At 41.5% G+C, this 13203-nt stretch overlaps 1 protein-coding gene across 1 annotated transcript; it reads right to left on the reverse strand.

The window, feature by feature from the left end:
* Nucleotides 1-6702: 6702 nt before the first annotated feature.
* Nucleotides 6703-10316, reverse strand: LOC115798879 (transmembrane protein 238-like). Its single transcript, XM_030755874.1, has 2 exons — nucleotides 9741-10316; nucleotides 6703-6916 (listed from the first exon to the last, which is right to left on the reverse strand). Exon 1 carries the CDS (start codon nucleotides 10299-10301, stop codon nucleotides 9750-9752), a length of 552 nt encoding a protein of 183 aa, XP_030611734.1. The 5' UTR covers nucleotides 10302-10316; the 3' UTR covers nucleotides 6703-6916; nucleotides 9741-9749.
* Nucleotides 10317-13203: the final 2887 nt, after the last annotated feature.

The following is a 13203-nucleotide window of genomic DNA, read 5'->3' on the forward strand; positions in this document are numbered from 1 at the left end:
TAAAGAATGCTTTGACAGCTGTAGTAGAAAAATATATATATAACCCCCCGTCTGTAAGCAAGTGTTATTTCATGACTCAGCACAGAGTTCAGATGGAAGTTAAATAGATGAATATTTCAGTTTTAACTAAAGCTTTTCAGCTGCTTTTCACTTTTTATTTTTCTTTCTAAAACAGTCACTCTCCACAGAATCCAGACTAATGAAGTATTTTCTAGTGATGTAGAACCTCATTAATGTATTGAGGACCCTGCACCCATTCAGTGAAAGGGAAACTTGGATAAATTAGGTCCTGAAGCGAGGAGTTAATTTACAGGAAACACGGCTGAACAGATTAATTTTGAATGTGCAGAGAAAATGGATTCCACATCAGGTTATACTGACTGGGTTTAAGCAGACCTACTGGAGCCTTTTATTTCTGTATACTTTGCTGCCAAAGAGGCAGATTTTCTTGTAATTTTTGAAAGTAGTCTTGAGCACTGGTTCTTCAGGCTTTCTGAAAGTCTTTAAAAGAGTTTCCTTAGACATTGGCTGCTTTTTTCAGATGTTTTGGCACAGTGTGCAGTGAGCTTTTATAAAAGTGGATGAGTGGAGGACAAAACAAGAAGTGACTGGCCTGGAAAAAAAACCATCTACAGATGATGAACAGCATTGGAAGGCATGTCTATAAGAAACTGGAAGAAATCCATCATAGACCTGACAGATACACGTGGCCCTTCAGCTGAACCATCTACTGAAGCCTCATCAGAAGTGGTCTCATTCTTAAGGAAGGGAAATGGGAGAAAAGGCCAAATTTCCAAATCAGTGGCATCAGGTATTATTGTGTAATGAACCCAAACTTGAAAATTTTGGTTCCACTCATCATAAATATGTAAGGAGGAGGTCAGGAGAAGGGTACAATAATGGGTCTCTACAGCCATTTGTAAAAGATGATGGAGGTGCAGTCATGGTTTGAGGATTTTTATGAATGCAGAAAAGTACTGTGTGATTTTGATCCACCATGCATTTCAATTCAGTTCAGTTTTATTGAAATCACAGCAAACAGTCACCTTTATATTGTAATTACCTTACAATATAACCCTATAATAACACAGAGTAAACCCAACAGTCAAAATGACCCCCTGTGAGCAGCACTTGGTGACAGTGGGAAGGAAAAACTCCTTTTTAACAGGAAGAAACCTCCAGCAGAACCAGGCTCAGGGAGGGGGGGGGGGGGGGGGGGGGGGGGTCATCTGCTGAGGGGGGGCTGAGGGGAGAGAAAAAAAAAGACATGCTGTGAAAGAGAGCCAGAGATTAATAATAACTATGATTAAATACAGAGTGAAGTATAAACAGAGTGAAAAGAGGTGAATGAAAAGAAACTGCATTATGGGAACCCCCCAGCAGCCTAGGCCTATAGCAGCATAACTAAGGGAGGGTTCAGGGTCACCTGATCCAGCCCTAACTATAAGCTTGATCATAAAGGAAAGTTTTAAGCCTAATCTTAAATACCACCTGGAAGTCATCTGAATGGCACTGGCTTCAATGATCCCAAACCCACTGCTGAGGGACATAATGTAACTTGATGTGATCTGTTTGAATTCTTTTCTGAAGTTATGCTACATAATGCTAGCTGGGAACCAACTATTTGTCTTTGACTAAATGAAACAAAATTAGCATCATTTAAGCTCACCATTTAAAACATTGTTATCAAATTCTTTAATTTGTATATAAATGTACAAGAAAAATATTTTACTTACAAATCTGACAAAAAAAAATGCTGACTTTGTCCCAGTATAAGGTTTAAAAAAACCCTGTGGAAATTACATTTATGCCATCCTCTTTGCTATCATGGAGTTCTCCCAGAGATTTCATCTGTCTGATGATATCTCTTTATGGACGCAAAGTGAAACAGTGAACTGTTCAGCTAATGCTAAAAATCCACTTCAGCAGGTTCACAGTCCACATTAATCACCATTCCTCCTGTAGTGGTGGTCAGATTTTAGTGAAACTTACATACAATTATCACCTGATGGGTCTTCAACCAAACTGTGCTCCAGGTCAACGTCATATCGGTCATTTTACAGCCACATATCCAGTTTCACAAGAATTGGTACTCCTGCTAGAATATTTTTCAGATTTTAGCGTTTAATCTGTTAACGAGTTTTATCTGTGCTGATACGACTGTTTGTGCAATTTAACCAACCAATGACAAAAAAATGTTCTTCCTGTAATTCACACATTACAAAAACCCGTGAACGGTGACGGATCGTGAGCCAGATGAGCGACAACATCACTGATGTTCTAGTTTGACTAATATGTTACTGAGCTGAAGAATATACAGTTGGCATATATAATAAATTACACCAATGTTCACAGTCTACATTCACATAAAAACTACATTTAAATTTTGTTTAAAAATGCTAAAAGTTAAATAAAAAACAGCAAATACAGGATAACATTTACAAAATAAAAGAAACATAAAGTAAAGCTAAGAATGATTTCAGAGACAGTAGCTTAGGAACCAACATTTTGTTTGTTCATGTTATATTTTCCTGTCATAATAGTTTGTCAGGTTTTTCCATAAGGTCCATCTGCTACAGTTTACCCATTTACCTGAACTGTGGAGGGGACGGTTTACAAAAGACACCTTTAAACCCCACAGTCACCTGTGGGACTCCTTGACATCAGATGCCATCACCTCACTGCAGTGAGAAGTGCTGGCAGGACTGACAGCAACCAACCCCCCCCCCCGCTACGGCAAACAGTGTCAGTTGACTTTGGTGTGTTTGCTTGTGGGTGCTGGCTGTGCATTGTTCAGCAGGGAGACAACAGGTAATGGAGACACATTAGGTGTGAGGTGGAACCTGAAGCCCCAGATACACACACACACACACACACACACACACACACACACACACACACACACACACACACACACACACACACACACAGAGTGAGATTGCAACACCATTCTCCTGGAGCTGTTTGAGCAGTGAGGGTAAAGTTATGAATTAGTAATGAAATGCTGACACATTCCCAAATACTTCCCTGTGTGAGGCTAAATGAATGTGTGGGTATGCTCAAAAGGGAGTGTGAAGAGCAAAGTAACTGGGACAGTGCAAATCCTTTAATGAGGCATCATAACTTCATTTTGAAATCCATGTTTCATTTCATCATAAGGACTTGATAAGTGGTGACGAAGCTTCATTCTTGTGTCCAACAATTTTAAGCCTGGATTGTTGCAGTGATAGGTTTAGATGTTGGTCACACTGTGAGCAGGGTGTGTGAAAGAGAAACAAGTTATACCACATTCTTGGTAAAGATTACATCACAATACATATTTATAAACAGCTCTGAACAAGAAGTTTCCAAAAGTTTGATTCCAGCATGTGTGTGAGTCTGCCTGTGTGTGAGTCTGCGTGTGTGGTATTATGTATGATGTAAAATCGTTCCTCTCTTTTGTTCTCACACAGACCCATTATTGTAAAATGAGAGCACTCGTGTCCCAGTAACTAATGGACCCAGTTTGACTGGTTTCTGTTAAATGGGTTGTGCGACCAATTCTTAGATTTCACAGGAAGAAAATCCTGATCACGAGCAGCAGCCTTAGAAGGGGCTCACCAGGGAAACAGGAACATTATGATTAGCATCATCAGGACGTAAATGAAGCGGAAATGTGCAAATACAGGACGGTCTCCTGATATCCAGGCCGGAGTAAGGAAATGTGTTTAATATCCAAAAAATGTGAAGGAATAAGCAAAATATGATTAAACACAAAACAGAATCTGGAGACTCAGAGCAGGAGAATAAGGATGTGCACACCAAGAAGATGACACTCCGGGCCCCACGGATCAAAAACGAATCCAGAAAATCAATGAAGAAAACACTGCAGCCCTGTGCCCACATTTACATGTAGTACACAAAAAGTAAGAGTATGAAGACAGTATACATCAGATCATAATCAGTCATAATTCTACATAAATAATAGCAAAAAAACATAAAAAACATTTAAAAGCACCTAAAGTAAAAGTACTCTTTATGCAGAATAATCTGCATTACATTACTGGACCATAATTATTGATTTATGTTGTAACATGAAAAGCACTCTAGTCAGTACTGGTGGGGTTGGACTGGGGGTGGAGGACCCTCCGGACGTGCCCCTGGTCAGAAGGTGATGTCACCATGTTAGTGTCTGAATGTCTGTATGAGACGATTATTTGTTAGAAAATCAAACAGTGACAAAAACACACAAAATGAGCACAAAGAGAAGTTCAATTACTCTGAGAAGTGAAACGAGCTGCAACACAAGGAGGCAGAAACTGACCAGAACAACGAACAAACGCACACGGCGTCGTGTGCTGCACTCTCAGTCTCTTTTCCATGCTCATGCCCTGGAACCTGCTGTCTAATAATCTGTAGGTTATTTGATGTTTAATATAAACTATATTCACTCAACCTGGAAGAATGGTCAAAAATTCCCATAAACACTCCTAAACCTTCCCAGGAGAGTTGAAGCTGTTGTGGGCCGACACATTAAAGCCTGTGGATAAAGACTTACTCAGGTTCATACATGTGAAGGTAGATGAGCGAATACTTTTGGTAATATAGTGTTGCTGCTTTTCACTGATATTAGTATTCTTATGCATAATCAGTTTGTACATTTTATTATTGTCATTAAACCACAGCTTCAGATCTTTACCAATATAGACTCATTTTAAAAACAATAAGGTGCTCCTCAGCTGCCACCAACAGCCCGGTGCTCAGTCAGAGGTGCTCAGAATACTGATGTCCTTCCAGGTCAAGGTTCCACGTTTGTCCTTTCACAGTAAAGTTCTGGAGATTTTCGGTGATGAATCAAATGTTCACAGGTGAGTGTGAGTAGAAGCTCAGCATTTCCCCGACTGAACACAGACATCCTCGTTAAAAAAAAAAAACACTCTTTCCACAACACTTTGAGTGCACGATGCTTTAAATGTGAAGACCTTCACCTGAAGCTGTACCGCTGCTTCTGTTTTCCAGCACCACATCCCAGAAATCTGCCGTGTGCTTCAAATCGTGACACAAATGGAGACGCTCACTGAGGTAGTAACTCCTCCACTGGGACCTCCAGGTTTCCAAGATACCAGAAGATCCACAACACCAGGCTGAGGAACATAAGGAGGGGCCCGGAGAAAACAAAGAAATCCCAGAAGTTGAGGGGAGCAAAGATCCCAATGAAGAAAAGGATAAGGCCTACTGCATCCAGGAAGAGGGCACCAAAGAAAAACACCAGGCAGCGTCCAATACCGTATTTTTCGGACTATACGTCGCTCCGGAGTATAGGTCGCACCAGCCAAAAAATGCATAATAAAGAAGAAAAAAACATATATAGGTCGCACTGGACTATAAGTCGCACTTTTTTTGGGGGGGGGGGGGTTGATAGAATCCGAGACCCAGAGCAGAAATTCCATCTTGAACGGCAATTTAAAATAATAATGGATTAAAGAACAGGACGAACACGGTTACACCTACGTTATGCTAACGTAGCACATTCAGCTACATGACGCACAACGAACACGTGTTCGGTATGTTAACATAACATTAAGTTATTCAGATAACCATAGCATAAAGAACATACTAACAAGTTAACCAAACCATCAATCCATTGAATTCTTCATCCTCGGTGTCACTTCTAAACAATTCCGTACACTCCGTAGACGAAGCGCCGCTTCCTCTTCTGTGTCGCGTTAGTCAGACTCGTCGTCAGCTGCAGGTCCAATTATTCCAGCCTTTCTGAATCCCAACAGGATGGTTTGGTTGTCACTGAAGCCCATGTTTTCTTGATCCATCCAATGACTTCCAGGAAAGTTGGGTGGCGCATTCTCCCAGTTGCCGTTAAGCTGTGCTCTCCATCCATCATCCACTGCGCCCACAGGTTACGCAAGACTGCCTTAAAGCTGCAGCTCACGGAGATGTCAAGTGGCTGCAGTATTTTGGTTCATGTGTTATAAATGTCACATATACGTCGCTCCGGAGTATAGGTCGCACCCCCAGCCAAACTATGAAAAAAAGTGCAACTTATACTCCGGAAAATACGGTAAATGTGGAATAATCCATGAGGAGGAAATAACTAATGCAAAGTTTTGGCAGTAACTCACAGCTTTTCAGTTTATATTAGACACAAAAATATGAGTGAAATAAATTCAGAACTAATGCTGCCTCCCTTCTCTGCCCGACCTCTGAGTCTGATGTGAGACTGACAATCAGGAAGACTTTAAACTCTCAGATCACATTCCTTTCTCTATCTCACATTTACCTCATGACTCCGTCTGACAGAGAGGAAAAATAGTTCCTTAATGATGACAAGAGATTTCCAGGCTCTATCTCTGGATGGGACCTCATTTCAAACATATTTAGTTGCAGCACGAACAGACCTGAGCTTTATCTCTGGCCCACAGGTGAATCTGGAAAAGCTAGAAATAGACAGGCCACATATTTTAGCCCTAAACACGATTTGAAATCCTAGGATGCTGTTTAACCCTTCAGAAGCAACAATGAGAGGAAAGAAAACCTACAAAACATTAAAGGTGAACCCAGACGAGGAAGAAATGTGGCTTTTTATAACATAGATAATGTTAACAGGTGTGAGACAGTCATTCACAAAGGGAGTCAGACAATGATTACATCCAATCACACTTTATTCCAAAAAAAACAAAAACAAGACATCTGCTACAAAATCAGGAGATAAAAATAAAAAATTGTTCTGTACAAGAGCTTTCCTTTCAGTGTGCGCAGCCCTTCTCCTTACTGTGGATGCGGGGCTCTTCCCTGATTAAGAAACTGTCTTCCCTATTTAATAATTTGAACAAAGTGACTTCAGTTTTTCAGTCTGTTGGAGTTTTTGGAAAGCAGCAAAGGGAGGGTGAGGGGGCGGAGTCTGCCCATCACAGGTCATCACCTGTAAAGAAGAACAGGAGAGCTGAGGGTTTATTTATCGGTTGGATTTAGACTCAGAATAAAGTATCAATTTTAAATTCATGTGCAGAGCATGAAGTTGGGCAACTGTAATAAGTTGACTTCTGAGAAAAAGAGAGGTGCAACAATGTGACGGGGTATAAAAAATGAACCCTTGTTGAAACAGAGAGATTCAAAAATGACTTAGAAAAAAGTAAGAAAGAAAATTTTAGGTTTTAGGGCTGCAGCTATATTTTTTAATTACTTGAACGTTAATTTTGAAAACAGAAATTAAAAAGTGTTAATTTCATAAAAGGTCTTTCAAATTCCTTTAGTGTAGTTTAAACTTCCAAATGATCCTGAGAAATTATAACCAACATGCAGGTGACACTGCTGCCTCAGTAACATTCATAGAGTGGGAGGTACACACTCAGCATTACGAGCCTAATAAGGCAACAAGTACAGACATGACAAACACACAACACCTAATCTTGGACCTATCTGCAGGATTTAATGCACGTTGTGAAATATCGTGTTTGCAGTTTCAGCTCCACCAATATGTTCAGTCTAACTGATAAACACATTAGCTGGTGATTCATGATATACAGACAGGTGGCTGCTACAAAAGCAATGTTATCCTTAGGTGGAGGCCTGTGTTCACTGATAACATTATTTGCCTTCAGTCAGAACTGTGGGCAGGAGCTCTGTAATACTGAGGACTCATTTCTGCAGTGTGACCCCGCCCACCCAACCACACCTGTTCTTTTCTCAAAGCAGCCTGTGAAACTTTTATTGAGTCCCAGTTTAATTCAGTATAAACAAGGTTTGAGGATCTGTGAAGAGTACAAAAATAATAGATTTAAATTAATAACATTTAAAATGCAATAAAGCACAACAGCTCCAGAAGAGAGACGTGCAGCAAAGGAAACCAAAATAAAATATAATCCAAACAAACACGACTGCAGTAACATAATTTTCAGGTGACAGGGTTCATAATTAACCAGCAGGTCATATTCTGGGAAACTGACACATGTTCTTCGGTTAGAGCTAGAATCTGATTTAGTCCATGAATCAATGAGTCAGAAAAATTCTTTTTATAAATCAACTCTGAACACTACATTTCAGAAACATCAACTTCCTGGTTTTTACATTTTTGAATAAACAGTAAAAACTTTGAAAATTCTCAATTTCACTGTTTATTTGCTAAAATAGTCAAATGTAAAAAGATTTAGTCAGTGAGGCCCAGTGAGTCCACAGTCCTAAACCAGAAACTTTTTCAGTTAAAGTCTTGATTCTGTTAGTCTGAAGCTGGCCGTAATCTTTAGTCTGAGGCTGGCCGTAATCTTTAGTCTGAGGCTGGCCTTAATCTTTAGTCTGAGGCTGGCCGTAATCTTTAGTCTGAGGCTGGCCTTAATCTTTAGTCTGAGGCTGGCCGTAATCTTTAGTCTGAGGCTGGCCGTAATCTTTAGTCTGAGGCTGGCCGTAATCTTTAGTCTGAGGCTGGCCGTAATCTTTAGTCTGAGGCTGGCCTTAATCTTTAGTCTGAGGCTGGCCGTAATCTTTAGTCTGAGGCTGGCCATAATCTTTAGTCTGAGGCTAGCTTTAATCTTTAGTCTGAGGCTAGCTTTAATCTTTAGTCTGAGGCTAGCTTTAATCCATGTCTGGGAAACCTGCTTTAAGAGTGGGTCCTGGAAACCCTGTAAATGTAGAAGACTAAACTCCAGCTGAGGAATGTTGTCTCCTGTGCTTAATTCCCAAAAACATTTGGCCTCAGCTTTGTCTCACTGCTTGTTTGTCTACACTGTCACATTAGAGCAAAGAACATTGGTCAGCATGCAGTGTTTGCTTTTGTGACCACACCATTTGTTACATTTCCATATCTCAAGATCATTAACCAGGTTAGATTATATGGGAATCAGGCTGGGGGCCATTAGAGTCAACTACGCAGATTCATGTAGGATCCCTGCTGGTTTTTGTGACTGGGTGCCCAGCAATACCTACACCCACCTTCCACCCACCTATCTACCTACCGCACTCAATTCCACTGGATCAATAAGCGCTGCTGAGTTCCATTAAAATGCAATTGTGCCTTTTGGCCCAAAGGGTGTCTGGCTTGCCAGCCAGTTACAAGCAAACTGACGGCTAAAATAATAACTGTGAAGGTGAGTAGAAATGGTCAGGCTCATTAATTAAAAGCTGCCACAGGCCACTGAAGATCTTTTCACAGCAGCCGGGGAAAGAAGAAAAAAAACACTGTTATTACAGATATTCATGAGCAGAGTGCTGAGAAAGGTCCTGGAAAGCTGGTGTTTGGGGGGAGGCGGTGGGGATTGGGTCCAGCTCTAGTGTGAAGCCCCCCCATCCCTCAATATTTCACTGTGGGTGTCATCTGAGAGTAATGTGATGTAAAACATCTCATTATGACTGAGGTGGCAGCACGGGGAGTGGGCTGCCATGTCAGTATGTACTACAATTAGGATGCCAGCATCACTGATGAAAGGGTTAATGCTGTGGCAGTGAGCACCTAATAACAAGCAAAACAGCAGCAGACTGGCAGGAAGGGTGAAGGCAGGGCACCCTGCTGAATATTTATGACTTCAATTAGAACTGTTTCTGGGTTCCACACGGCCAGTCTTTCTGGGGATCATACATTTTTCAGAGGCTTGCTTTAACTTTTAGAGACTGTAACAGGTTATAGTGTCAGTTGGTTAGGGAGGGGGAGAATGGGTTTTCAAAGTCTCAACAGCATCGAACAAGTTACTGTAACAGACTGCAGACAGAGAGGACGTGAAGATGGCCCCTGGTTTGCTGTTGGGTGAAATACGCACCGTGATCTCTCAGAGCAGCCTCTCTGCTTTGCCGTCCTGTGCCTGCAGACCCACAGCTGAGCTCTTCAGCACTCCCAGCTCCGTGTTTCTGTATGCTGGGGATGCGGACTCGGTCCCTCCATCAAAGCCTTTGTTGTCGTGGCCCGACAACACTCCATTGCCACCTTCCCAAATAACCGGAGGCGGCGCAGACGCACGCACGGTGCCGTACAGCTCCTTCCCATTCCCCATGCTCTTCTTCTTGATGTCACCTGGTTCCAGGGGCTTCATGCGTCTCATGGAAAGCCTCTCGGACAGTTTCCTCGCCCAGTGCCTGAAGTTGATGAAGTTCGTCCTGTCGGCCGAGTGAAGCTGTACGTTCCCCGTGTACCACAGTACCCACCACATTAGACTAAGAAAAATGATGATTGAGCCCGTGTATATGAGGAAATCCCCATAGAAGCGGCCGTCCAGATAAAGCTTTCCAAAAATCCCGACTAGTAATACAATCAGACCAACAGCGTCAAACACGACGGCGAGGAAGAACAAAGGCGCGCAGTTCCCCACGAAGCTGCGGGCCATAACGGAGCAGAGACCAGAGCGCAGTAACGGCGCTGAACAGGCAAACAACTTATTTCAGCACGCACATTTCCCCCACCTTACACCTGTGCGGTGATCACCTGTGCGCTTGCCCCGCCCTGATTCACGTCACTGAATCAAAAGTGGGCTCCCACATTTGCTTATGTTTATGCTACCTTCAAATGCAGAGTAAATTTCACTACCTGACAAGAGACATAACCGTAGGTCTACGTCTCAGTTTTATATGGTTTATAGTGGGGAATCCACCTCAGCAGAGATATTGCTGATAAGGCCAATTATCCCAATTAATAAGTTCAGCTGTCCACTGAAGAAACATCTCGCTGTCTATTGACAGGTATATTTAACTTGAACGCTGTTATCTATCTAGCTCTGAGGTCCAACAGGACAAGAACAGAGATGAGTCCACTGTCAGAGGCTGTAAGAAGATCATTGGTAACCTTCACTAATGCTGTTTCTGTACTGTGATGAATTCTGAAACCTGACTGAAACTCTTCAAATAAACCGTTCCTCTGCAGATGATCAGTTAGCTGTTTTACATGACATCAAAGGTGATCGTGGAGGAATTATAACCTTAAACTTAGTTACAGCACTTTCAACTATTGTAATAAAACTTATTCCCCACTACTGTGTAATCCATTAAAGTAAATGTAAATGTTACTAAGAAATGATCAGACAGGAGGGGGCTTTCAGGGAATACTGTTAAGTCTTCAGTTTCTATGCCATATGTTAGGACAAGATCCAGAGTATGATTAAAGTGGTGGGTGGGCTCCTTTACATTTTGAGAGAAGCCAATTGAATCTAACAATAGATTAAATGCAGTGTTGAGGCTGTCATTCTCAGCATCTACATGGATGTTGAAATCACCCACTATAATTATTTTATCTGAACTGAGCACTAAATCAGATAAAAAGTCTGAGAAATCAGACAGAAACTCTGAGTAGGGACCAGGTGGACGATAGATAATAACAAATAAAACAGGTTTTTGATTTTCCCAATTAGGATGGACAAGACTAAGAGTCAGGCTTTCAAAAGAATGAAAACTTTGTCTGGGTCTTTGATTAATTAATAAGCTGGAATTGAAGATTGCTGCTACTCCTCCTCCTCGACCTGTGCTTCGAGCATTCTGACAGTTACTGTGACTCGGGGGTGTTGATTCATTTAAACTAACATATTCATCCTGCTGTAACCAGGTTTCTGTAAGGCAGAATAAATCAATACGTTGATCAATTATTAAATCATTTACTAATAGGGACTTGGAAGAGAGAGACCTAATGTTTAATAATCCACATTTAATTGTTTTATTTTTTGGTGCAGTTGATGAAGCTGTATTATTTATTGTTTTTGAATTTTTATGCTTAAATAGCTTTTTGCTGATTTTAGCTTTGTTTTTTGGTGGTCTGGGAGCAGCACCGACTCTGTGGTTTCTGGAACATGCATGAGGCAGTGCACATAATGCCCATTTGGTAGCAGTAAGTGCAACTCATTATTAGTTGCTTTATTCATATATTGGCACAATCTGATATCATGGTGGTTTTGTACTCAGTAGCTGGCAGGAAAGACCAGATGACGTCTGACTGCATTAAACATTTGTATTCCCACGTGCACCTAAATCAGGTAAGTCCTAGAAAAGTCAATCATTCCATCAATCAATGTTTTTGTCTAGCACTTTTCAAATAGGTTAGTGTAGTTCAAAGTGAAGGACTGACAAGAAAACACCAAGTCAGGCAAAAAGATAATTAGACCAAACAGATCATATACTACAACTTAAAATCAATTAAAAAACATAGAAATCAAAACTAAAGGAAAATGTGAAGCCAAAGTTGTGCTTTTTGTGCAATAAAACATGACCTGCAGTGTGTAGATGTTTTGGTTACATGACCAGGGGAAATGAAAAGCACAGCCATTCATATTCATTCAGCTGCAGTTCCACTGTGACCCAGGCTCTCCTTGGAACGAACACGCTTCATGATAACACTTCATACCTGGAAGCTGCACAGCACAACCACAGTATGACCTACTGCTCAATGAGCACCTCCCTGGAGCCGTAGGGGTGGGGGGGGGGGGGGCAGCTGGGGGAGGTTAAGGGCTTTGCTGAAGGGCACCTCTGTGGAAGTAATGAGAAAAGAATCAGCATGTTGCACCCCCCCCCCCTTTTGCTGAATGGGTGGAGTATCATGAAAGTTTGGAGTACATCATATTTTTGTCTTTTTAGCATCACATTTAGGAGCGTAAAGGTTGCATAATGCAAGGACTAACCTTCACCTTGACCTATTAAAAATAAGCAGCTTTACGTTGCTGTGCAGACATCTGCAGTTACTGAGACTACGAAAATGATATGAGTGCAGTCTGAAGCCAGTGGTGACATAAAATCCCCCGTCCTTCTGTGGCTGTATTTGGTCTCTTTTCTGGATCAACTGTGTACAGTAATTTAGTAATTTTAATATTCCAACAATTATTAAAGGTAGTAATGTTTTTCCTCCTTACTCTTCTTAATGGCAGACAGAACTTTCCCAGCAACCTCCTCCTCAGTAGACCTCAGACAATTCTGCTATTCATCTGGGCAGGGCTCACTGAAACTGCAACCTAGTCACACAGTGAATGATTTCATGACTTATTAAGCTCCGTGATTAACTGGAAGACGCAGCAGATTACATGGATTTCCTTCAGTGAAGTCCTTCATGGCTCAAAATGATTCCTTTGCCATATGCAAAGCATCTGCTGGGGAAAATTACAAGAACATAAGATTGAAATGGGGGCTGATCACGATGTCTTCCTCATAGCCTGCAGAGGACCTCAGCAGTTACAGCACAAATCTTAAACTAACTTGCTAAATAGGCAGGATCGTGTGTTTATGAGTGTATACTGATTAAGACTGCGCCAGAGA

Source organism: Archocentrus centrarchus, chromosome 19 (assembly GCF_007364275.1).
Source record: "Archocentrus centrarchus isolate MPI-CPG fArcCen1 chromosome 19, fArcCen1, whole genome shotgun sequence".
In the NCBI taxonomy this organism is placed as follows: domain Eukaryota; kingdom Metazoa; phylum Chordata; class Actinopteri; order Cichliformes; family Cichlidae; genus Archocentrus; species Archocentrus centrarchus.